This window comes from Salmo salar, chromosome 13 (assembly GCF_965601325.2).
Source record: "Salmo salar chromosome 13, fSalSal1, whole genome shotgun sequence".
Lineage (NCBI taxonomy): Eukaryota > Metazoa > Chordata > Actinopteri > Salmoniformes > Salmonidae > Salmo > Salmo salar.
This window is the reverse complement of record NC_138303.1, coordinates 52,685,306-52,713,164: the sequence shown is the minus strand read 5'-3', so window position 1 is coordinate 52,713,164 and position 27,859 is coordinate 52,685,306. Positions and strand designations below refer to the sequence as shown.

General features: G+C 40.9%; 1 protein-coding gene across 2 annotated transcripts in view; it reads right to left on the bottom strand.

The window, feature by feature from the left end:
- LOC106567461 (TOX high mobility group box family member 2) overlaps positions 1 to 27,859 on the bottom strand; it is a 133,197-nt gene that overhangs the window by 42,696 nt on the left and 62,642 nt on the right. For both annotated transcript variants that reach the window (XM_045693375.2, XM_045693376.2), the window contains 2 exons: positions 19,013 to 19,072; positions 3,686 to 3,946 (listed from right to left, as the gene is read on the bottom strand). In XM_045693375.2, coding sequence (XP_045549331.1) covers positions 3,686 to 3,946; positions 19,013 to 19,072 — 321 coding nt within the window. The remainder of the gene's footprint in view (positions 1 to 3,685; positions 3,947 to 19,012; positions 19,073 to 27,859) is intronic.

The following is a 27,859-nucleotide window of genomic DNA, read 5'->3' as shown; positions in this document are numbered from 1 at the left end:
ACTATTTTACACCATTTTAAAGATAAGACTCTCGTTAATCTAACCACACTGTCCGATTTCAAAAAGGCTTTACAACGAAATCAAAACATTCGATTATGTCAGCAGAGTACCCAGCCAGAAATAATCAGACACCCATTTTTCAAGCTAGCATATAATGTCACATAAACCCAAACCACAGCTAAATGTAGCACTAACCTTTGATGATCTTCATCAGATGACAACCCTAGGACATTATGTTATACAATACATGCATGTTTTGTTCAATCAAGTTCATATTTATATCAAAAACCAGCTTTCTACATTAGCATGTGACTAGCATGTGACTAGCATTCCCACCGAACACTGTCGGTGAATTTACTAAATTACTCACGATAAACGTTCACAAAAAGCATAACAATTATTTTAAGAATTATAGATACAGAACTCCTCTATGCACTCGATATGTCCGATTTTAAAATAGCTTTTCGGTGAAAGCACATTTTGCAATATTCTCAGTAGATAGCCCGGCATCACAGGGCTAGCTATTTAGACACCCAGCAAGTTTAGCACTCATCAAAGTCAGATTTACTATAAGAAAAATGTTATTACCTTTGTTGTCTTCGTCAGAATGCACTCCCAGGACTTCTACTTCAATAACAAATGTTGGTTTGGTCCAAAATAATCCATCGTTATATCCAAATAGCGGCGTTTTGTTCGTGCGTTCAAGATACTATCCTAAAGAGTAAATAAGGGTGGCGAGCATGGCGCAATTCGTGACAAATTTTTCTAAATATTCCATTACCGTACTTCGAAGCATGTCAACCGCTGTTTAAAATCAATTTTTATGCCATTTTTCCTCATAAAAAAGCGATAATATTCCGACCGGGAATCTGCGTTTAGGTAAACAGACAAAGGAAAAGAAAGCATTCGGTCGACGCGGGCACGCGCCTAAGCCCATAGTACTCTGAGTGGCCACTTGCCAAAAGCGATAAAGTGTTTCAGCCAGAGCCTGCCTCGATATCGTTCAGCTTTTTCCCGGGCTCTGAGAGCCTATGGAAGCCGTAGGAAGTGTCACGTTATTGCACAGATCCTGAGTCTTCAATAAAAAGAGCCAAGATGAAACACTACTTCTCAGACAGGCCACTTCCTGCTTGAAATCTTCTCAGGTTTTGGCCTGCCATATGAGTTCTGTTATACTCACAGACACAATTCAAACAGTTTTAGAAACTTTAGGGTGTTTTCTATCCAAATAATTATATGCATATTCTAGTTACTGGGCAGGAGTAGTAACCAGATTAAATCGGGTACGTTTTTTTATCCGGCTGTGTCAATACTGCCCCCTAGCCCTAACAGGTTAAACAAATCAAAATATATTTTTGATTTTAGAGTACCTACCCTTTGCCTTGATGACAGCTTTGCACACTCTTGGCATTCTCTCAACCAGCTTCACCTGGAATGCTTTTCCAACAGTCTTGAAGGAGTTCCCACATATGCTGAGCACTTGTTGGCTGTTTTTCCTTCACTTTGCGGTCCAACTCATCCCAAACCATCTCAATTGGGTTGAGGTTGGGTGACTGTGGAGGCCAGGTGATCTGATGAGGTGTTCCATCACTCTCCTTCTAGGTCAAATAGCCCTTACACATCCTGGAGGTGTGTTGGGTCATTGTCCTGTTGAAAAACAAATGATAGTCCCACTAAGCACATTCCAGGTGACAACCTCATGAAGCAGGTTGAGAGAATGCCAAGAGTGTGCAAAGCTGTCATCAAGGCAAAGGGTGACTACTTTGAAGAGTCTCAAATATAAAATACATTTTGATTTGTTTCACACTTTTGGTTACTACATGATTCCATATGTGTTATTTTAAAGTTTTGATGTCTTCACTATTATTCTACAATGTAGAAAATAGTAAAAATTGAAGAAAAACCCTGGAATGAGTAGGTGTGTCCAAACTTTTGACTGGTACTGTATGTTACAGTGGAAACGACAACACAATATACAGAAAATAAGGCACTTACTTTGATAGTGTAACGCTCCTCTTCGTCTGAAGATAGAGAAATCGCTGTCGGAAAAGGTGGACCAATACGCAGCAGGTTGAGTGCTCATCATTAATTTATTAAACAATGTGAACACGAAAAAACAAGAAAATCAGAAACGGCAGGTACAGTTTAGCAGGCTAACATAAAGCAGCAGTGCTAAAGACAACAACCCACAAACCCCAGGTGGAAAAACACACACCTAATATATGACTCCCAATCAGGAACAACGACATACAGCTGTTCCTGATCGGGAGCCACACAGACTAACAAAGAAACAGAACAACTAGATAAACCATAGAAAACCAACACTAGAACAATGACTCAACCCCCAGACTACATAAACCAAACACCCCTTAAATAACACACACAACCCGAACCATATGAAACAAATACCCCTCTGCCACGTCCTAACCAAATATAATACAATTACTCCCTCTGCTGGTCAGGACGTGACAGATAGGAATGCAGACATGTCCAAAGTTATTATTTGTAAGGAAAACAACAAGGAAGGTAATGCGAGCGCCAGCCAGAAAATATGCCAATTTGTGCAAGACTGCACTAATGTCTGCATACTTGATCTGCGGAAACATTGGTGGAAGTGCTTGAGCTCTCCTCGAAGAGAGAAGTTTGTCCGGCTCAGTATAGCCTCAAACATAACTTGTCCACAACACTGAAATGGGATACTTCTATGTGAATTAATGAGGAGGCGGAACACACCTCAATTCAAACTGTTAAATAAATAAAACTTCTTCGAAAATAATGAGAAATTGACAAGTTGAAACATAGCCTATAGCTAATTAGCAGGCAGCGCGTGTCAACTGTCCTATTGCATAACAATCACATTTTGGAACAGTGAGTGCATTCTGACATCACGTGCATAAAACAATTCACGCTGTGGCGACTGTTAGAGATATTTGCAGCTCACATGTGAAAAGGTTAAGCCCAAGTCTGACTTTAAATGGCACACTCTCTGCCACACATAAAATGTACAACTTATGCACTTTGATTCCGAAATCACACAAGACCTGATTAACCAAGGATAAATGCCACGGATACTCACATTAAAGCATGAATATTTATGACCCAGAAGTTATATTTGTGTCAGATGAAAGAATATAATGCTGAATTATTCACACGTGGGCCATTTATAATTCATCTCGTTCGATTCTATGATTAAAGGACTTGAATGTGTACGCCAGGGGTGTTTGCTCAGTGTGAACCATGTTTAACACATGAAATAGTCGCTTACTGGGATTGGAATGGACGTCCTCTGCATCATTTTGAAAGATAAAAGTAGCTGACAAGGGAGAACCCTTTTCTTTTCTCCTCCAAGACCCCCTTTTTTGTTTTACCAATCAGAGAGCAAATGAAATGTGTACTGTACAGCTCCTTGCTCTCTTTCTGTGCTCACTTTGAGGGAGTCAAATATTTTTGAGTGTGGTGATTGAATAGATATGAAGGAGTCTGTCACAAAAAGCAGAATGTGTAAAAGCATAAATGATGCATGTGTCTGCTGGGGTCTCCTTAGCTTTTGTTCCACACTCCTGCTAATTAAAACAAGTGTGTATCCCTGTTCTAAGACAATAACATGTCCATTATAAAGCCCGCTGAAAATAACAAAAACAATGAATTGAATCCTAGGAGAAGTACTGTAACAGGTGAATCTTACCGAGTGCATATTATGCCCCGAGAGAAGATGGCTATCCTGGCCCAACATATTGGACATCATGAGGGCAGCAGGCAGCTCTGGGTAGGAATAGGGGTTGAGCAGGCCGTTGTGGGGCAGTGAGTGGAAGGTGTAGCCCGACTCGGGGTCCATGAGGTGAAGCAGAGAGGGGTCAGCGTGGTTGGGGGGTGTGATGGGGGGGATCTCGTAGTCTTCATCCCCTCCTCCTCCGCTGTTGTTTCCTCTGCCTTGACTGGAGTAGTTCTGAGAATGGGGACAAGATGACAGGACAGGTTTCAAGTTCAAGATTCACATTTATTCGTTTATTTACCATTTGTGACTAACAATATTGGAAATCTTGCTCACTGAAGATAAAAAGGAGCGAGATGGTAAGTGTGTAGACCATAGGAGTTGAGATATTCAAATCAAACATACCAGCAAATGCCATCAGACATGAAGCCACTAATTATTAGAAGGAGATTAAACTATAATTAATTAACCTGAAAAGCAAACTGCATATGCTTAACTATGTAGCTAAACAGTAATATAGTGATCCTGGTTTAATCTCCAACACTGATGTGCTCAATCAGCTTTTAAAATCAATCCTATAGCATGTTGTAATGCAGAATGTAAAGCTCTCGCTGCCTTGGGTGCCTCCGTGTCAGTCCAGAAAGCAAGATCATGTACAAAGAAAGAAATGTGTTTGTGATGAAGAAACTCATTTCTGTTAAAGGTTAATGGCTTATTAATGAGGAACCCAAACAAAGCTTTACTCATAAAACACTGGCAACACCGGTTGGGGTCTATTCCTTTTAACTCATTGAATTTTAAATAGAAAATCCTCACAACATTCCTCAATGTTATGATTCATATTGGGATTTCAATCAGATTCCTGAACTGAATTGGGTTGAGATGGAATTGACCAAATCCCCCTGACATAGCCTCTATGTTATAAGCTGTATCTAAGGTCAATAAATTACCTCTTCTCTCCCGACAACACAACAAGGTAAAATACTTTCTTATGATTTTGCAAATGCAAATCAGGTGGTACAGGAAGAAGCCTCACTGTGGTATCTCCAAGGGCTATCTTGACATAATATTGTGCTGAGAAATATGGTTTTGCACTCTCAAAAGCACACCGAGGGTATTCACCAGGGAATGAAAAGCAATTTTGTCAGAGGCAATCTGATGCTGACTCCCTTTATAATGACTGGGGAAAATTAATCATCACAAGTAATATTCCAGTGTCAGCCATTCAAGAGCTTTTTAATAGAATTTGTATGATTCATGTCTCACGGTACACATCAAGCAGTCCGTTCTGCAACATTTCAGAAATCAATTCAATATCATCTTCGTGTAGGCTGTCATCTCGCCTGTCAGAGCAGCCATTTATCTTGCAAACAAATACTTTTAGCAAACAAATGGCAAGAAATACTGAGGAAATTCAGGCATGCTCCAACCGGCTGTGTTGGTGCATGGAACCAAGACAAAACTATCATAAAATAGAACATTGTAAGCAAAGAAAAAGAGACATAAACCTACATTAGGCTGAAATATTTTCGTTTTCTTTTCAATGGGAAATTGAGTTAAAAATACTGGGTTTTTTTTCTTTATGTTTTCATAATAACATACACTTAACATGAAGATTATCTTGATGCGGATGTTCTTACAACACTATCGCTACTATTACTATATCCAACGTCAGGGAGAGCTTGTTTTCGCACATAACAGGTTATTATTAACCTACATTTATTTTCCACTTTGTCCATTGGAATTGCACTTCTCATAAAACTTTCAAGGACAGTGTAGCTGTAGTTATGTCTAATAAGTGAGATAAAAAGTATTTGATCCCCTGCTGATTTTGTACGTTTGCCCACTGACAAAGAAATGATCAGTCTATAATTTTAATGGTAGGTTTATTTGAAAAGTGAGAGACAGAATAACAACAAAAAAATCCAGAAAAATGCATGTCAAAAATGTTATAAAATTATTTGCATTTTAATTAGGAAGGAAAGTATTTGACCCCTCTGCAAAACATGACTTAGTACTTGGTGGCAAAACCCTTGTTGGCAATCACAGAGGTCAGACGTTTCCTGTAGTTGGCCACCAGGTTTGCACACATCTCAGGAGGGATTTTGTCCCACTCTTCTTTGCAGATCTTCTCCAAGTCATTAAGGTTCCGAGGCTGACGTTTGGCAACTCGAACCTTCAGCTCCCTCCACAGATTTTCTATGGGATTAAGGTCTGGAGACTGGCGAGGCCACTCCAGGACCTTAATGAGCTTCTTCTTGAGCCACTCCTTTGTTGCCTTGGCCGTGTGTTTTAGGTCATTGTCATGCTGGAATACCCATCCACGACCCATTTTCAATGCCCTGGCTGAGGGAAGGAGGTTCTCACCCAAGATTTGACGGTACATGGCCCTGTCCATCACCCCTTTGATGCGGTGAAGTTGTCCTGTCCCCTTAGCAGAAAAACACCCCCAAAGCATAATGTTTCCACCTCCATGTTTAACGGTGGGGATGGTGTTCTTAGGGTCATAGGCAGCATTCCTCCTCCTCCAAACACGGCGAGTTGAGTTGATGCCAAAGAGCTCCATTTTGGTCTCATCTGACCACAACACTTTCACCCAGTTGTCCTCTGAATCATTCAGATGTTCATTGGCAAACTTCAGATGGGCATGTACATGTGCTTTCTTGAGCAGGGGGACCTTGCGGGCGCTGCAGGATTTCAGTCCTTCACGGCGTAGTGTGTTACCAATTGTTTTGTTGGTGACTATGGTCCCAGCTGCCTTGATATCATTGACAAGATCCTCCCGTGTAGTTCTGGGCTGATTCCTCACCGTTCTCATGATCATTGCAACTCCACGAGGTGAGATCTTGCATGGAGCCCCAGGCCGAGGGAGATTGACAGTTCTTTTGTGTTTCTTCCATTTGCGAATAATCGCACCAACTGTTGTCACCTTCTCACCAAGCTGCTTGGCGATGGTCTTGTAGCCCATTCCAGCCTTGTGTAGGTCTACAATCTTGTCCCTGACATCCTTGGAGAGCTCTTTGGTCTTGGCCATGGTGGAGAGTTTGGAATCTGATTGATTTATTGCTTCTGTGGACAGGTGTCTTTTATACAGGTAACAAACTGAGATTAGAAGCACTCCCTGAGTGTGCTCCTAATCTCAGCTCGTTACCTGTATAAAAGACATCTGGGAGCCAGAAATCTTTCTGATTGAGAGGGGGTCACATACTTATTTCCCTCATTAAAATGCAAATCAATTTATAAAATTTTTGACATGCATTTTTCTGGATTTTTTTGTTGTTATTCTGTCTCTCACTGTTCAAATAAATCTACCATTAAAATTATAGACTGATCATTTCTTTGTCAGTGGGCAAACGTACAAAATCAGCAGGGGATCAAATACTTTTTATCTCACTTATTAGAAAACCACACTACAGGCTGATCCAACTTTGATATAATGTCCTTAAAACAAGTCAAAATGAGGCTCAGTAGTGTGTGTGTGGCCTCCACGTGCCTGTATGACCTCCCTACAACGCCTGGGCATGCTCCTGATGAGGTGGCGGATGGTCTCCTGAGGGATCTCCTCCCAGACCTGGACTAAAGCATCCGCCAACTCCTGGACAGTCTGTGGTGCAACGTGGGGTTGGTGGATGGAGCAAGACATGATGTCCCAGATGTGCTCAATTGGATTCAGGTCTGGGGAACGGGCGGGCCAGTCCATAGCATCAATGCCTTCCTCTTTCAGGAACTGCTGACACACTCCAGCCACATGAGGTCTAGCATTGTCTTGCATTAGGAGGAACCCAGGGCCAACCGCACCAGCATATGGTCTCACAAGGGGTCTGAGGATCTCATCTCGGTACCTAATGGCAGTCAGGCTACCTCTGGCGAGCACATGGAGGGCTGTGCGGCCCCCCAAAGAAATGCCACATCTGTCACATGTGCTCAGTGTGAACCTGCTTCATCTGTGAAGAGCACAGGGCGCCAGTGGCGAATTTGCCAATCTTTGTGTTCTCTGGCAAATGCCAAACATCCTGCACGGTGTTGGGCTGTAAGCACAACCCCCACCTGTGGACGTCGGGCCCTCATACCACCCTCATGGAGTCTGTTTCTGACCGTTTGAGCAGACACATGCACATTTGTGGCCTGCTGGAGGTCATTTTGCAGGGCTCTGGCAGTGCTCCTCCTGCTCCTCCTTGCACAAAGGCGGAGGTAGCGGTCCTGCTGCTGGGTTGTTGCCCTCCTACGGCCTCCTCCACGTCTCCTGATGTACTGGCCTGTCTCCATGCTCTGGACACTACGCTGACAGACACAGCAAACCTTCTTGCCACAGCTCGCATTGATGTGCCATCCTGGATGAGCTGCACTACCTGAGCCACTTGTGTGGGTTGTAGACTCCGTCTCATGCTACCACTAGAGTGAAAGCACCGCCAGCATTCAAAAGTGACCAAAACATCAGCCAGGAAGCATAAGAACTGAGAAGTGGTCTGTGGTCCCCACCTGCAGAACCACTCCTTTATTGGGGGTGTCTTGCTAATTGCCTATAATTTCCACCTGTTGTCTATTCCATTTGCACAACAGCATGTGAAATGTATTGTCAATCAGTGTTGCTTCCTAAGTGGACAGTTTGATTTCACAGAAGTGTGATTGACTTGGAGTTACATTGTGTTGTTTAAGTGTTCCCTTTATTTTTTTGAGCAGTGTATATATCTTAGGATTTCTTGACAAGAGACAAATATGTAACTTGGCAAGCATTTTCAAGGATATCATTTGGGCAGACCATACCCTCAAATAACTGTCTACAGAACACCCTATACATTTTTTGGGGCTCTATTCAGTTCTATTGGCCTCCGATTGTGTCTTCCAGTAGGCCTAGTTGGTATTGGAGGAATAATGTATGGTTTGTCAGAGCTTACTGTATATTTATTAAGACACTTTTATGACCATTTTCTATTTTCCTCATAGCCTATAGCATCAATGAGATATTTGTGTCATGGATATTGGCTGTTGTGTTGGTAAGACATTATGAAAAATTAAGAAACACTTATTCTTACATGGATTCACCACTTTCAAATGCTCAACAAAACTAGCTTTCCATGCATTTCATCTAGCTTTGATCCGAACAACATCATGTATTTCAGACTATTCCTTCTCCAAGATAAAACGTAACTAATGTAGGATGCATGTTCGAAGATTTGAATGCTGCGTGAGGCGATTTTACAATCAGGCCTTCCATTGTTTTAAGTCCTTTCCTACCCTTGGGGATAATATCTTGAACAAGGACATAACAAGTTTAAAAGTAGATAATTAATTCATACATCTACTGTCTTTCAGGTCATGGCGGCTTGTGGATAAAACAAAAGGGTCAAAACTAAATATCAAATGTTGATTCAGTCTTACTCCTCCACCTTAGCCCTCCCATGAAAGGTGAAATTTAAGCAAATCTTTCCTATTTATGGAAAGAAAATGCTTGTAAAGCTCTGAGGACACTACATATCTCCCTCCTCTCTACAGTTCCATTGTACGTGTCGGCTGTCCACATGAGATAATCTAACACTAGTGGTTATATGGATTAATGTCTATGTTGAATACTATCGGATAAACACACTAACGAAAGTATTTGACAGCATACATTTGATATACTTGAATACTGCATTCCATTTGCTTAATCAAACACCCTCTACCTTTACTAAACATAGCATCTATTGAAAGCAGGTCCAGTAGCCATATGCCATGTCGAGAAAACAACAGATCGGCCTTGTTCTGGCGATGTGCAGCAGCTTGTGATGCATAAACAGAGATGTCAGCCATCTCTAGATAAGAGATAGATATAGGAAGAAGACACTTGGGTTAGAATAGGTTACTCAAACACAACACAACATTCTAGGAGTGCCAAATGCCAAAAAGAGCCTCTTGAGCAGAGAGAGGACAAATAAGACACCCATCAACTAATGGCGAGGACAAATGGCTGAAGGGTATTTCAGAACGATCGTCAAATAGATGAAGGACAGTGTGTTGAAGCGCTTGACCTAGCCACCATGCTCTGAAATGACAAGAAACTCCATTGGGGTGATGCATCAGCAGAACTAGCCAGTGTAATACAATAGATGGCGATGAATAGCCCTCGATTGAAAAAGAGCAGAAGATAGATTTCAGAGCTGGCTGACTGACAGCCAGGTAGAACTGGGATAAGTGGATTGAAAAAGGCGGTTTTCTCCATCCAATCCCGTCAGGACAGGTGGGCTTGGGGGGATGGGGACTGAGCTATCCTCCACCCTGCTCCCCCAACTGGAAATTCCCTCAAATATCACATCAAAATAGATCTAATTTAGTTGGGTAAAAGACCCCCACACACACTCCATTACAGCTGTGTGTGGCCTATTTGAGTTGAGCTTGAAATCAGACCAAAAACACCCCAAAAATGAAATGTGAGGAAGCTGAAAAAGAAGCACACCATAAAGTCTTTGTTAGTTCAGTTACAAATCTGGACATATTTGTGGGGTTAGTATTGTGGTGCACCACACTTCCCTATTTCATCCCATCATTATTGCTGAAATTACATAAATAAATAAAAGATGTCAGCCTGTAGTCACTCATCCCCCCAAGGGAATGTGGAAGCCCCGGTAATCACATATGGCACAATAGCCTAGCCATAATCCCCCTTTATTTTTATTTTTGTGATGTCATTCTCTTTAAGCCATGGCAAACGGAGGGAGGGGGGAGGAGGGAGGAGAGAAAAACAAATGGTGTGGATCCCTCATTGTTCTCTCTCTATGCCCTCATTCCAGTCAGGGTAATAAGAGAACATTGTGATTTACTGTCACTGAACCGCGAGGAGTGCATCAGAGAGAATCCACTGCGGCAGGCCCATTAAAATAGATTTAACTTCCCACAGTATTAGACCAGATGTCTACACTTCTATTATATTTCAATCAGGCATGACCTTGGTCTCCATATGATGAGAAAGATCACTGGGGAGGAGAGAGAGAGAGAGAGAGAGAGAGAGAGAGAGAGAGAGAGAGAGAGAGAGAGAGAGAGAGAGAGAGAGAGAGAGAGAGAGAGGAGAGAATAAATCCATGGAAAACCAATAGAAATATCAAACTACTTAGTCCTCTCTAAATCCCTCTGCAGCAGCAGCAGTAGTGCATATAAAGCGGAACCCAAAATAGATCCATGGTTTCAAGTTCTCTTAAAAGAGTGTATGAATCATTCAGTGTACTCTCACTGCTGATAAGTTCTGTTTTGGGGTGGTTTTAAGGTTTCAGAATTATGTACATTTCGTTGAGGAGGACCAAGTGGCTCACAGCCATAAGAGGGCCTTCTCTGAATAATCTTCATGCACTGTTCTCCAGACCTGGGTTCAAAATGTACTATTTTAAATAGTTTGCTTTAGCCTGCCTGGATTGCCTGATATTTCGCAACTAAGCTATTGGTTCCTTTGTGCCCGGTAAGCTCAATCAAGCCCAGCAAAAATATTTTTAAAAGTATTTCTTAACCAAGGTGTACTGTACTCATGACTATTTTGTGGTAGGCCGTTATTGTAAATACGAATTTGTTCTTAATTTACTTGTCTAAATTAATAAAGGTTAAAAAAAACAATTGTATATATTGGGATAGTCTTGTATCGGTCATGTTGTTTAGTCTAGTAGAACCTGAAATATGAAGAGACATCGTGGATAAAACTGGAACTTACTCATAGAGGTAATGGAGACCCTAGGCTTTTTTATTCTTGTATTTCTTCTCTTTCAGAAGCTGATGATAATTGGATTTATTGGCTGACATAGACTGACCAAGATAGGACGTCCATAACAAATAGTCTCAGCATGGTTGTCTCAATGTCTCAATGTTGTTTCAATGTCAAAGAATAATTTTTCACTGAGAAACACCGTAAGAATGTATACAGCTAATTTTCAACCAATATATCAAGATGATTAGGTTTTAATCTCAAAACTGTAGAAGGCACTGCGTGCCAAAACATTGGTTAGGTTCACCCATTCAATTGTTGGGAGCATGCAGTGCATTCGGAAAGGATTGAGACCCGTTGACTTTTTACACATTTTGTTACGTTACAGCCTTATTCTAAAATGGATGAAATTGTTTCCCCCCCAATCAATCTATACCCCCTAATGACAAAGTACAATACATGTTTTTAGAAATGTTTTACATAAGTATTCAGACCTTTTACTCAGTACTTTGTTAAAGCACCTTTGGCAGCAATTAATAGCCTTGAGTCTTCTTGGGTATGACGCTACAAGCTTGGCACACCTGTATTTAGGGAGTTTTTCCCATTCTTCTCTGCAAATCCTCTCAAGCTCTGTCAGGTTGGATGGGGAGTGTTGCTGCACAGCTATTTTCAGGTATCTCCAGAGATGTTCGATGGAGTTCAAGTCCTGGCTGGGCCACTCAAGGACTTTCAGAGACTTATCCCGAAGCCCCTCCTGCATTGTCTTGGGTGTGTGCTTAGGGTCATTGTCCTGTTAGAAGGTGAACCTTTGTCCCAGTCTGAGCTCCTGAGATTTTCATCAAGGCTCTCTCTGTACTTTTCTCCATTCATCTTTCCCTTGATCGTGACTAGTCTCCCAGTCCCTGCAGCTGAAACACATCCCAACAGCATGATGCTGCCACCACCATGCTTTACCGTAGGGATGGCGCCAGGTTTACTCCAGATGTGACGCTTGGCATTCGGGCCAAATAGTTCAATCTTGGTTTCATCAGACCAGAGAATCTTGTTTCTCATGGTCTGAGAGTCCTTTAGGTGCCTTTTGGCAAACTCCAAGCGGGCTGCCGTGTGCCTTTTAATGAGGAGTGGGTTCTGTCTGGCCACTCCACCATAAAGGCCTGATTGGTGGAGTGAGGCAGAGATGGCTGTCCTTCTGGAAGGTTCTCCCATCTCCACAGGGGAACTCTGGAGCTCTGTCAGAGTGACCATTGGGTTCTTGACCAAGGCCCTTCTTCCCCGATTGATCAGTTTGGCCAGGCAGCCAGCTCTAGGAAGAGTCTTGGTGGTTCTAAACTTCATCAGTCTTAAATAGAAGGAGGCCACTGTGTACTTAGGGACCTTCAATGCTGCAGAAATGTTTTGGTACCCTTCCCCAGATCTGTGCCCCGACACAATCCTGTCTCAGAGCTCTACGGACAATTCTTCGACCTCATGGCTTGGTTTTTGATCTGACATGCACTGTCAACTGTGGGACCTTATATAGACAGAGATGTGCCTTTCCAATCAAATTAATTTACCACAGGTGGACTCCAATCAAGTTGTAGAAACATCTCAAGGATGATCAATGGAAACAGGATGCACCTCAGCTCAATTTTGAGTCTCATAGCAAAGGGTCTGAATACTTATGTAAATAAGGTATTTCTGTTTTTTACTTGTAATAAATTAGCAAACATTTCAAAAAACCTGTTTTCGCTTTGTCAATATGGGGTATTGTGTGTAGATTAATGAGGACAAAATCCCATGAATCAGTTTTAGAATAAGGCTGTAACGTAACAAAATGTGGAAAAAGGGAAGGGGTCTGAATAATTTCCGAATGCACTGTACATAGAGTGTTCGATTTTCTTTCTCAACTATATCACATTTTTCTATGCATCACACAGAGTTTTCTAGTTGGGCTTGGGAAAGAGTGTGTTGTGTGGGAAAGAGGGTGGTACCAGTGTGTTCGGAGGTGTCTTTGCTCTCTGATATAATTTTTTTTCTATTATTGTAATGAAACGGCAGGGAGCAGGCCTCGAACCCTCGACCTTCTAGCCCAGAGTTCAGCGCGCTATCAACTGTGCCCCAAAAGCATGCTCGAGCAGCAGAGTCGATATCCGTGCTTATAAACACAGGGTCGTTACACTGCTCCCTCCTTTCAAAGAGCGTGTCCTCGCGCTAGCTTGCGACTCTACGTCTTACAGGAACACGTTCACCGGCCAAGCACATGTACTGTCATGGATGCAAGGTCCGATCACTTTTGACACCAATGTAATGAAGCGGCATGGAGCAGGCCTCGAACCCTCGACCTTGTATCCCGAAGTCCAGCGTGCTATCGACTGTGCCCCCAAACCATGCTCGAGCAGCAGAGTCGATATCCACGCTTATAAACCCATGGTTGTTAGATAAATGAAAATGAATTCATTTTTTTTTTTAAGTTATTCAAGTATAAATGACCAGTTACCATAGATTGATATAGCTGACCTGTTAATTACCAAAATGACTGAAGATTCTAATAACTTTGGTAAATTACCGGTAGCTTTGCAACCCTAGACTTGACCAAGCTATTGTAGGGGTCTACCTGGAGTGTATGTGTGTGTTAGTATGAGGGGGGAAGTATGTGAGAGAGAGAGAGAGAGGGAGAGACACTTTAACCAACAGGTGAAGTTTCTATTCTAATCTAGACCATCAGCAACTGCTCCCCTGTGGTTGTGACTAAATCAATAGAGGCCCACGTTGTCTCCTCACATTCTCAACAACAAAAGAACCAAAGGCAGAAACACAGAGAAGCTAAAAGTATCTAGTTCTTGAAGACCCTGGGTTTATTTCTACAGCAAGGCAGGGTCGGAAACAAAAGTAAAAAACACAAGGTAACAGAGAGAAAAGTATTTCTCTCTTGTTCTTTCTCTCCTTCTGCCTCTGCCTCTGGCTCTGCACACCAGACCTGGGTACCAATACTATTTTAAATAATTTCAAATACTCATCTCTAAATACTCTAAAGTATAAAGGCTAAAGAAAACGCTCAAAGTATTTGAATGATTTCAAATAGTATTTGAACCCATGTCTGCTCTCTGTACAGTGACTGATAACAACATAGGGAGGAAGTTGTAAATCCCATCAGTTAAAACTCTATTATAAATTAAACCCCAGTTGGATAAGGACTGTAAAAACAGAGAGGAGGGCGATGGCCACATAAACAGTCTGTAATGAACCAAACCTATCACCTTCACCGCTGATTGACAGACCAATCCCAATCAAAGCATCTCCTGTCCGTCAAATTGGCCTGATCCCCAATCAGCCTGGTTATTTGGGGCACCGCTGGACACTCAATGTGCTGAGCTTGAAAGAGGAGACTACACTACCCACAATCCCACAAGATCATTTCCTTCCCATCACACTTGCCTGATGCCCAATCAGCCTGATTATTCGGGGCACCACCGGACTCATAACGCGCTGGATAGACGCAGGCTAGATAAAGACTTGAATGGGACACTACACTACTACACTACCCATGATGCCACACAGAATATGGTGGCCATGATTGTTGATGTTAACACACAATGCATACTAAATGTACTTTACATGTATGTCTAGCAATGAACATTCTTGCACTTGGAGATGAGTGCTTGTGAACAATGTGCATTCAATGACAGATTGAAAACATCAAATGATAGATTTTATGCTTTGTGGTAAGGAATATATCAAATTAGCATAATTGAACGAGCTTATAAAACTCTTATAAAGCCTATATTTCAGATAAATCCCAGATTCAAATGAAACGCGGGACACAAATCAAAGTCCATAGGGTGAATTATTGATATTATTAGTTATATTGGTATACAGTAGAAAAACACATTCAACACTGATCAAAGTAGGTCACCCACAAGAATTTCAGCTGGTAAACAAACAAAAATGTACCTTCCATGTACTGTTACAACAAACAAATGAATACCTTTTGGAAGAAGCCACTGAGTGACTAGACCTTTTTCCTAGCTTAGAATCAATGAAAGCTGTTTCTATTTAGTGTTTTTCTCTTGAAAGGGCCTGAGATTACATGTGTAATGTAATCTCCTGACTATGTGCTGAAGTGTGCTAGCTAGACACAAGAAGCTCTGGACACTCACAAAGGCAACTCTATAATAGACTTTACATTTTTTTCCACAGACATACAACATTGATGGGCCGGTGGGACATCAAAAGTATATTGGCATATGTGCAATTGAAGTTGCACATTTTGCAACACACAAATGTCATGTTACGACAAAAAAAACATGACATCATCCCCAAGATATCACCTAGAGATTGCAATGCCACTCTAATCAACCACAAAGGGGGTGGGGGAGTCTTCCTGGGGTCTTCCTGCATGGGGGGCGGTGGATGGTGTCTTCCTGGGGCATGCATACAGTGCCTTCAGAAAGTATTCACACCACTTTACTTTTTCCACATTTTGTTGTACTACAAGGTGGGATTAACAAGGATTTAATTGTACATTTTTCCCCCCAACGATCTACACAAAATACTCTGTAATGTCAAAGTGGAAGAACAATTATAGCATTTGTAAAAAAAATATATAAAAAAATAACACTAACACTAAAAACTAACACTTGATGAAATAAATATTCAACCCCCTCAGTCAATACATGTTAGAATCACCTTTGGCAACAAATACAGCTGTGAGTCTTTCTGGGTAAATCTGTAAGAGCTTTGCACACCTGGATTGTACAATATTTGCACGTTACTATTTTAAAATTCTTCAAGCTCTGTCAAGTTGGTTGCTGATCATTGCTCGACAGCCATTTTCAAGTCTTGCGATTTAAGTCAAAACTTTAACTAGGCCACTCAGGAACATTCAATGTCGTCTTGGTAAGTGACTCAAGTGTATATTTGGCTTTGAGTTTTAGGTTATTGTCCTGCTGAAAGGTGAATTTGTCTCCCAGTGTCTGCTGGAAAGCAGACTACACCAGATTTTCTTCTAGGATTTTGCCTGTGCTTTGCTCTATTCAATTTATTTTTATCCTAAAAAAACTCCCTAGTCCTTGCCAATGACTAGCATACCCAGAACATGATGCAGCCACCACCATGCTTGAAAATATGAAGAGTGCTGGTCAGTTATTGTAAGGGTGTTTAACTGGCGGCAGAGAAGTCAGGCGCAGGAGAGAAATAACTGTGTTTCCAACGGCGCAGTTTATTTACAAAAACCCACCGGAAAACATAATAATAAAAATCAATGGGTAACATAACCCGACGCACACCAGTACTGATGTACACGTACACTTACAATAAACAATCTCCGACAAGGACATGAAGGGAAACAGAGGGTTAAATACACAACATGTAATTGATGGGATTGGAACCAGGTGTGATGGAAGACAAGACAAAACCAATGGTAAATTAAAAATGGATCAGCGATGGCTAGTGTTAAATGTGTTAAAGTCATCATTGGCCTCATGGTAAAATCCCTGAGCGCTTTCCTTCCTTTCCGGCAACTGAGTTAAGAAGGACACCTGTATCTTTTTAGTGACTGGGTGTATTGATACACCATCCAAAGTGTAATTAATAACTTCACCATGCTCAAATGGATATTCAATGTCTGCTTTTTTTTATTTTTATTGACCAATCTACCAATACTTCTTTGCGAGGCACTGGAAAAACTCTCTGGTCTTTATGGTTGAATCTGTGTTTGTAATTCACTGCTCGACTTAGGGACCTTACAGATAATTGTATGTTTGGGGTACAGAGATGAGGTAGTCATTAATAAATCATGTGAAACACTATTATTGCATACAAAGTAAGCCAATGCAACATATTACATGACTTGTTAAGCATATTTTAGCTCCTTAACTTATTTAGACTTACCATAACTAAGTGGTTGAATGCTTGTTGACTCAAGACTTTTCAGCTTTTAATTTTCTATTAATTTGTAAAAATGTCTAAAAACATTATGGGGTATTGTTTGTAGGCCAGTGACACAAAATCTCAATTTTATCCATTTTAAATGCAGGCAGTAACACAACAAAATGTGGAAAAATTCAAGAGGTGTGAATACATTCTGAAGGCACTGTACATCTATACATCTACATTATATTAAAACAAAATATAGAAAAACAATTGGGCGGTGCACCGCTGCTAAATGCATATAGGGGAAACTCTGACATCAATGGCTATTCTCATCACAGAAATGAAAGCAGAAAAGATCCAGTACAAGAAGCCCCAGTTTGTCTCATTCATCTTCAAAGGCCATGATTATATACAGCAAGTAAATGCACATCTAATGTACATAATTAGATATCAATTACGCAATAATTGCCTCATCTTCCAAACACATGCATTGAGTATCTGTAATGATTTCTGTGTGGAATGGAGGGAAAATACAGATGTCATAAGCGTGTGGAATCTTTGAATTATTTTCAGATGAGAGGTAGGCTAGGCCTCGAGGCAGTATGCTCTGAAGAGTATTGGGAATGGGCAACTTTCATAAACTCAGCTCTAGATTCCATGTTTTGGAAAGCCACGAAGTCTTAAGTTCAAAGAGATGTCAGTTGAGACCTTTGATCATTAAAGTAGATGTTGATTGACATATCACCAGCCTGATGGACAACAGTGCTTGACAGTTTGCCCAATTAAAGCAACCAATGTGTGTCCAGTGATGTTGTCAGAGAAGCCAACACGGTAGACCTTGTGATTCTGCAATGAGCCATGAGCAGCCAATAAACTGCTAAATCTATCGCTCGACCCCTCATTATAGTGAGTCAATCCAAACATCAAAGAAAATACAATCTTATTAGGAAAGGTTTAGGGGGGCTCTACTCAGCCTTTTGACTTCTGCACTTTGCACTCATGCTCCCTCTTTCTCTCTCCCTCTTCCTCTCCCTGCCTCCCTCCCCCTTCTCTCTCTCCCTCCCCCTTCTCTCTCTCCCTCCCCCTTCTCTCCCTCCCTCCCCCTCTGTTGGCAAGTGCTAATTGATGAGGAGTTGTTACCTTGTCATGTTTTGTTAAGGCATCAAGGTTTGCTGCAGTATCAACAAATCCTCCCATGTGTTCCAACTCTAGAGTACTCTGCTCCCCTCCCTCTAGTCCACTGGAGTGAGTGTTGGGTCAGCTCCTATCTTAGTTACACTCCTAAGCTCCCAACAGGCTAGTTAGACACATCTAACAACACCTTATAACACCTTTTAATACTGTAAAACCTCAAAACACCAAGTCTGGAGGAAGTTTGTGGATGGCCTATGCTCTCAATGGAACGAAAGGGTTTGAGACAAGTAAGTCAGGGAAAACTGTTTTGGTAAAAACAAATCCACACCTTACCTTGCCTGGACTAGGTAACACAGCTATGGGTTTGGGAACTCCATAATAACTAGTCAATAAATAAGCATGGGAAGTTAATCTCCATGTTAGGAATAGTTTACTGTCAAACGTATAGAAGAAGAGAAAACTACAACATGTGGATGACCAGAAGGGTGGTAGCTCGGAAGCAACATTGTTCAATTGTTTTTGCTTTTCATACTTTGCTATTAGACATTTAAATGCTTCAGTTTAGCAGCCGCCACAGATTGAATGGCATTTGACCATAAGGGAGAACCTGTTTGTTCAAACTTTAGTATAAGTTGGTGAACCGGCCTACTCACCTGGCTTGGTGACCGAAACTCCTGGTTATTGTCATTCATGTACATGTTGTCACCATCAAACTGTAAACAGAAATAGAAAGAAAACAAATATTATGTGAATAAGAGTTCTAAACACAGAGAGAGAGAGAGAGAGAGAGAGAGAGAGAGAGAGAGAGAAAGAGAAAGAGAGAAAGACAGAGAAAGAGCGAGAGAAGTAATGATGGCTCTACGGGTGGCCTGAAGCGTGAGTCTAATTACTTTGTCACATTCTCTAAACCTAGTTGTGGCAGTGTCGGTAATTACAGTTCATCAGTGGGTGGTAATTAGGCTAGTTGAGCCAAGTGACGAGCAATGGGCTTTCCCCTGTGGGGTCGAGAATACCCTGTGTGTGTGTGTGTGTGTGTGTGTGTGTGTGTGTGTGTGTGTGTGTGTGTGTGTGTGTGTGTGTGTGTGTGTGTGTGTGTGTGTGGGGGGGGGGGGGGGGGGGGGGGGGGGAGTATTTGGCTGTTGAAGGGAAGGGGATGCCATGTCTCTCACATGAGGTATAAGCAATGAGGAGTATGCTAAAAGTGGCTGAACTGTTTATGACATGGCCCTGAAACTAGACAAACTACAGTGCTATGCTGTTTTAGCTACATTGCTATGGTTAGCTTGACTTACAGATGGGCCACTATTTAGGAAAGATTCCTACTCAGACAAAGGCCCCTTTGAGGACTCAGGGGCCATATCAAGTGTCCCAGTACTGATTTAAGACCAGTTTGTCTTTTAGATCACAATTAAAAAGGTTACATGGACTGGTGGGACCTGATCCTAGATCAGCAATCCTACTCTGAAATGCTTTATGAATCAGGCCCAGATTTCAAGCAACACAGAAATACCACATTTCAGTTGGAATCTTCTAGCCTGATAGTCATCTAACATCTTAAAACTAATTTCTTAAGAATGAGGAAAGTTCACAAAGCCCAAACTGAAGATACTTCAAGAGAATTTAATGAAGCCATTGTGATGGAGATTTTTTTTTATGGCCCAACAGAAAGCAATATATTGCCGTACAACCTTGGACTCTCCATAGCACTCAGATCTGTCATGAAGCAGTTTATACGGCAAATGGGATTAACCTTGACAGTGCCCTTACCGTGCATCGGGTAATACAGAACATTCATAGACATATATCAATACCAGCTCTAAACCGCTATGGAATTATTTACAGGCATGAAGGAGAGACAATGTTTTCTTGTTTGTTGACAAAAGTAATTATTTGCATAGCGTGGGCCACATCACCTAGCTCTGTGGGTTTAGGAAGGAGAACAGACATACGGCAATGAAAACATGATCAAACAGCATTCTATTTCAAATTCCACAGATGGGGAGATACAGGGGGATTTAATGGGTGGTCTTTTCCGATCCAGAAGAAATGGATTGAAGCTAGATAAACTAGCTAGATAAACACAGGTAGAATATCAGTGAACACAGATGGGCCACTGTGATTGGCAAAGAAATTATGACCTGAGAGGACTAATGGATACGATCCCTGAGGGTGAAAGAAAATATCCACAATGGAAGACATTAAAAAGAGGGAGATACAGAGATAAAGAGAGGCAGAGAAAGAGAGAGATTCACAAATTACACCAGATTATTAGTATTAGCTAGTAATGACTGAGGAATGAGCAGTGACCCGCGGCAATGGTTGGTTAATGATGCATTCAAAGGAAACCTTGTGAGGATCTACTTGCTTATTCTAACGAATACATTACTATTCCTAACTATAGATTCACCACCCAGACACATAAATAAGCCGTCTCAATGACACCTCAGTTTCAGAGGGGTTGGGTTAAATGCAGAAGACACATTTCAGTTGGAGGCATTCAGTTGTACAACTGACTAGGTAACCCCCTTTCCCTTTCCCTTTCCCTTTCTTGTCTCCAATAATATATTCAACACTTTTTAGCATGGCACAAAACACACTTACAATATTTTTTGGGGGGGCAACTATGCTACTTAAAGAGAACTATACTGAACAAAAATATAAAGTCAACATGCAACAATTTCAAAGATTTTAATGAGTTACAGTTCATATCTGGGAATCAGTCAATTGATTAAATTCATTTGCCCCTAATCTATGGACTTCACATGAATGGGAATACAGATACCTTAAAACAATGTGCCTCACGATCTTGTCAATGTACTTCTGTGCATTCAAATTGCCGTCGATAAAATGCAATTGTGTTCATTGTCCATAGCTTATGCCTGCCCATAACATAACCCCACTACCACCATGGGGCACTCAGTTCACAACATTGACATCAGCAAACCACTTGCCCACACAACGCCATACACATGGTCTACGGTTGTAAAGCCGGTTGGATGCACTGCCCAAATCTCTAAAACAACGTTGGAGGCGGCTTATGGTAGAGAAATAAACATTAAATTCTCTTCAACAGCTCTGGTGGACATTCCTACAGTCACCATGCCAATTGCACGCTCCCTCAAAACTTGAGACATCTGTGGCATTTTGTTGTGTGACAAAACTGCATATTTTAGAGCGGCCTTTTATTGTCCCCAGTACAAGGTGCACCTGGGTAATGATCATGCTGTTAATCAGCTTCTTAATATGCTTCACCTGTCAGGTGGATGGCTTATCTTGGAAAAGGAGACATGCTCACAAACAGGGATGTAAACAAATTTGTGCACAAAATTTGAGAGAAATAAGATTGTTGTGTATATGAAATATTTCAGAGATTTATTTTATTTCAGCTCATGAAACATGGGACCAACACTTTACATGTTGCGTTTATGTTTTTGTTCAGTTTATAGTTTAAATGCTGAGCATCAACAATCTGTTTGCTTTGAATAAGTAATATATTGTCAGACATTTAGCTTTGTGAGATCATAGGCTTATCTCCTTTCAAAACCACACCACATTTGTGAACAACAACTTGATCAATGAGTGGTACAGGGTGATATAATTGTTTCATATGAAAGCCTCTACAGCACGTATACTGTGTTTGGAGTACTGTATTTCATTTAATGTATCAAAAAGCACTGTCATGTCGGCGATTAGATAAAGTGAGATAAAGAGGTAAGGTTGGAACAGACTCTCTTCTGGGTCTCATAGTACAGTCAACAAATACACACATTTTTGATATTTTATCCTCTTGTTTTAAAGCTATGCCATTAAACAAAACGGGTAAAGAATTAAAGTGTTTATTTCATGTCACAGTCTTGTCTTTTCAACACTGAGGTGGGATGAAAATCTGACGTTCAAATTGAAACAATCCAACTACCAATCAACCCCCAAGACAACAGATAAAGGTCAGACATTTTGTAATTCAACATGGCTGCTCATATATTCCAATGTAAGCCTTTTCCTATGCTCTGCTATAGCTCTCCTTGCACTGGCTCTCCCATTTAAAATGCCAATTTATCCTCGGCTGAATGCTATCAGTGCAGCCATTACTCCACATTCACTGCAGAAACCATCCTCTTTGCCTCTCCCCCCCTTCTCTCTCTCTCTCTTTGCCTGTCTCTCTCCCTGCCTCTCTCTGCCTACCTCGGTCTCTGCCTCTATCTTTCTCTCTGTCTCTCTCTCTCCAGTGGGCACTGGCAGTGCTTCCCCATTGCCGGTCTAATTGTGCATTCTGACTAGACAAGGGAGTCATTAAGCAGTAATTACACACATGTTGTTTTTGGCAAACATCTCTATTTGGATTGCTTTGCATGGTAATTGTTCAGCAGGGACCACCTCTCGCAATGTTTCACAGTGTGAAACGTGGTGGAGAGAAAGAGAGACAGGGAGAAAGAGGGAGAGTGTGAGAGACGGAGAGAGAGAGAGAGAGTGTGAGGGAGAGGGGGGGAAAGAGTGATGGCCCAGAACTAGGTCAGGCCTTGGCATCATCGACGAGCATGGCTCTTCAAAAATAATGAACCCACAAGGTGGAAGTAATGCTAACTAGCGTATCTAGGGAATACATGTAATATTTACAGAGTGCTAATGGTAGAATACAATGTTGCTGTCTTTTCATCTTGGCTTGCGGGATTGTTCAATGCTGGATTTGAAAATTACAGGCTGCATTGAAGAAACCCTTTGATGGATGGGGTAATATGACTGCCATAATGCTCCATGCTACTATGGAACATCTGGGGAGCTGTATGTCCTTATTTCCTCTTGCACATCAATACAACTATCCCACAGACCTAGGTTCAAATACTGTTTAAAATAAATTCAAATAATTTATAAGGGTTTGATTGAGCTGGCCTGGCGCAATGGAACCAAAAGAGTAGCTGCAAAAAGTGCTAACAAAGATGGTGGATAAATTAAAATATCCCACTATGTTTAAAATGTTTTTAACCATTGAAAAAAATTGTCAGTTCCGGTCTGCCTAATGGGGTGGTTCTCCCATAGGCAACAATGCATTAGCAGTTGGGTCTGGTCTGCTTAGTTCATTGACTGTAACGTAACCAGAAATAAATTAGGGAGTGGGATGTCTCGCTTCCTCTTCCATCTCTGGTGCTAACCTTGGTACTCTGGTACTCCTGGTAGGTTACAGCAAACACTCAAAGCATTTGAAGATTTCAAATTTGTACCCATGTCTGCTATCCCACCATTACACTAAAGAATCCATTCCCCTGGGTGGGCTAGCCAAAGTTAAAACACTTCAAACACCTTACATAGGTCTGACTTCACATTTTAGCTTGCAGCATAGGCCTACTGCTGAAAGGCAGTAAGAAAACAAACAAGCTGATCAATTAGACCACTCCATTGGGTTCTATTCACTAGGCACCAAATGGGACTGAAGAACTGAAGGGGAAAATGTTAAGGTCCAATGCAGCTGCTTTTATCTCAATATCAAATCATTTCTGGGTAACAATTAAGTACCTTACTGTGATAATTTCAAATAAAATGGTCAAAAATAAACAAAAATAGCTTCTTAGCAAAGAGCAATTTCTCAAGCAAGAATTTTTCTAACAGTTTTTTTATTAAATGTTTTATGTTGACGCAGAAAGTAAACAACGTACTGGCTCAATAGTGTGACTGTGTGAGAGCGAAGTCTTGCATCTCGCTCATTTCAATATCCTAGCCTATTCATTGATGATACTGTAGGCCCTGCTTTACTGAAGTTGCAAGACATTGCAAGCCAAGAAATTGTGAAATACAGCATTCCATTGCGTAATACAGCTTTTGATTGCCGATAGATAGGCCTAGTGCACGGTTCTGACTGTCTGCCAGGTGGCCGACCTGCCTATACTGTGCCAATACTGAAAGATGCAAGTGTTTGTGTACTAGGAAGTACAGCAACTAATCAGTCTCCTCCGTTCCAAAAATACTGAATCTTTGGAGTCTTGACACTCACAAATGGGAGTCGACACCGGGAGTCGACGTGCAAGGAGTCGAGGTATCAATCATTTTGGACAACAGCTGTCCTGTACGGCAATACTTTGAAAAGTTAAATGAATCAAAAATGCTAACTTTGCGGGGTGGAATTGAGTGTGCAAAACTGTCATTAACGCAAAGGGTGGCTTCTTTGAAGAATGTAAAATATAAATATATTTTGATTTCTTTAACACTTTTTTGGTTACTACATGATTCCATATGTGTTATGTCATAGTGTTGATATCTTCACTATTATTCTACAATGTGGAATATAGTCAAAATAAAGAAAAACCCTTGAATGAGTAGGTGTCCACACTTTTGACTGGTACTGTATGTTAAAATAAATAATTTAGATACAGTAGTAAAACCAGATAAACAGTTTTACAACTGAACATCAAGATTCAACAAAGTGCTTGCCTTGCCATAAAAGGCTGAGTGATATGGCGTATCTATTATTATAAACTGGGTCGTTTGAGCCCTGAATGCTGATTGGCTGAAAGCCATGATATATCAGACCGTATGCAACGGATATGACAAAAAAGTACTGTTTACTCTTCTAATTATGTTGGTAACCAGTTTAACATAGCAATAACGCACCTCTGGGGTGTGTGGTATATGGCCAATATGCTTTACCACGGCAAAGGGCTGTATCTCCAGCACTCTGCATTGTGTCGTGCATAAGAACAGCCTTTAGCTGTGGTATATTAGCCATATACCACACCCCCTCAGGCCTTATTGCTTAATTATAGTTCAGGACTCTACGGTGATTTTTTTTACAAGGAGTACATGATGTTCTCCTAAGTAGAAATTTAGAGGCACACAAATAAATCTAGGGAAATAATTAATGTATTTAAGTAATTTAACTTCTCTAGGGTAGGGGGCAGTATTTTGACGTCCGGATGAAAGGCGTGCCCGTAGTAAACTGCCTGCTACTCAGGCTCAGAAGGTAGGATATGCATATTATTAGTAGATTTGGATAGAAAACACTCTGAAGTTTCTACAACTGTTTGAATGATGTCTGTGAGTATAACAGAACTCATATGGCAGGCAAAAACCAGAGAAAAATCCAACCACGAAGTGTGGAAATCTGAGGTTTGTAGTTTTTCAAGTGATTGCCTATACAGTATACAGTGACTTAGGGTTCATTTTGCACTTCCTAAGGCTTCCACTAGATGTCAACAGTCTTTAGAACATTTTTTACATGCTTCTACTGTGAATAGAGAGAGAATAAGAGCTCCTGGAAGTAGATGAGTGAGAAAATGACATGAGCTCAGTGGCGCGCCCTCACGCGAGAGTTAGCTGTGTTCCTTTTCTTTTTTGAAGACATTGGAATTGTCCGGTTGGAATATTAGTGAAGATTTATGATAAAAACATCCTAAAGATTGATGCTATACATCGTTTGACATGTTTCTACAAACGTAAATATAACTTTTTTTGACTTTTTGTTGTGACATTTTGCGCGCGCTTCCTGCATTTGGAGTAGTGGACTAAACGCGTGAACAAAAAGGAGGTTTTTGGACATAAATGATGGACTTTATCGAACAAAACAAACATTTATTGTGGAACTGGGATTCCTGGGAGTGCATTCTGATGAAGATCATCAAAGGTAAGTGAATATTTATAGTGTAATTTTTGTCATTTCTGTTGACTTCAAAATGGCGGGTATCTGTTTGGCTTGTTTTGATATCTGAGCGCTGTACTCAGATTATTGCAAAATTTGCTTTCGCCGTAAAGCTTTTTTGAAATCTGACACAGCGGTTGCATTAAGGAGAAGTGTATCTATAATTCTTTAAATAACTGTTGAATATTTTATCAACGTTTATGATGAGTATTTCTGTAAATTGATGTGCTCATTCACCGGAAGTTTTGGGAGGCAAAACATTTCTGAACATTACACGCCAATGTAAAATGGGGTTTTTGGATATAAATATGAACTTTATCGAGCAAAACATACATGTACTGTGTAACATGAAGTCCTATGAGTGCCATCTGATGAAGATCATCAAAGGTTAGTGATTCATTTTAGCTGTATTTCTGGTATTTGTGACGCCTCTCCTCGCTTGGAAAATGGCTGTGTGGTTTTTCTTGTCTCTAAGCTGTCTTAACATAATTGAATGTTATGCTTTCGCCGTAAAGCCTTTTTGAAATCGGACAATGTGGTTGGATTAACGAGAAGTGTATCTTTAAAATGGGATATAATAGTTGTATGTTTGAGAAATTTGAATTATGAGATTTTTGTTGTTTTGAATTTGCCGCCCTGCTATTTCACTGGCTGTTGAATAGTGTGTCCCGCGGGTGGGACGCTAGCGTCCCACATACTCCAGAGAGGTTAATGATAAGAAATTACAAAAAGTTCATGAATATTTTTTTTAGGAGTGATCCATTCTCAATCAAGCGCAATCATTTGGTGAATCAAAAAATGTCAGCTGCCCCTTTATTAAGGGACAGATCGTTACCGTGGTAATGTGGGAACTCGCTTGTCTGTGATGAAAAAAATCACCTAGCGTGTGAACAAAAGGATATAACTGGCCAAGAAACACGAGAACAAAGTCACATTTTAGTAGCTTGCCTTGTCATTTTGACCAACTTCTACATGTGGCCTTTGGATAAAAAAAAACTGTTCCCAAATGCTCTATGCAACGTGGCTGGTGAAATAGACATTCTTACCAATGACAAAATCTACCTGTATTTGGCGGGTGGTGGGTGTTCATTTCCAACCCTGCTCGTAGTGTAGAAACATATATAAAACATATGGAAATCATGTTTTTGACTGCACTGGGCCTTTATGTAAAGTGATATCTCAATCCCAGGGGAAGTGGTCTCGGACCCATACACATTGGTGGCTTCATGTCACCGTGTACCATGGTAGAAAGAAAAACTTTTGACTGCGATTTCTTTTTTGTCAATTTATAAGAGAATCTATAAAGAGAGAGTGTATGATACTTCTGACTTTAAAAGCTTTTGCCAGTACAGTACACTAACACTAACTCGCACTAAAAATAATTATTCACCGAGCGGAATTAACAAGCACTGCTCAGCCATTCTGTGAAGAAAGGGGTGCAGTAGAGGGACTCATGCAATATGCATGTCTGTTTGAGCACCCTACTTCTCCATCTCCCCCTTCTCCCTTTTTCTTTCTGTGCAATTAACTGAACAAGGTCCTCGCCAACCTCAACCTCAACAATTCCCGAAACAATGTGTGACTGAATTTTGTGAGGGCCCAACCTGTCACAAAGAAAGAAAGAAATAATGTAATTTAGAAAGAAAGAAAGAAAGAAGAGAAAGAAAGAAAGAAAGAAAGAAAGAAAGAAAGAGAAGAAAGAAAGAAGAAGAAAGAGAAGAGAAGGGTGAGAACAAGAAAAATGTTTCTCAGAGTTATAATGGCGACAAGGAGAGAAAAGTGTGTCTACTAAAGTGACAATTCTGATGTTTTAACACACCCGGAGCAAACAATGGACATGGCACACACACACACACACACACACACACACACACGC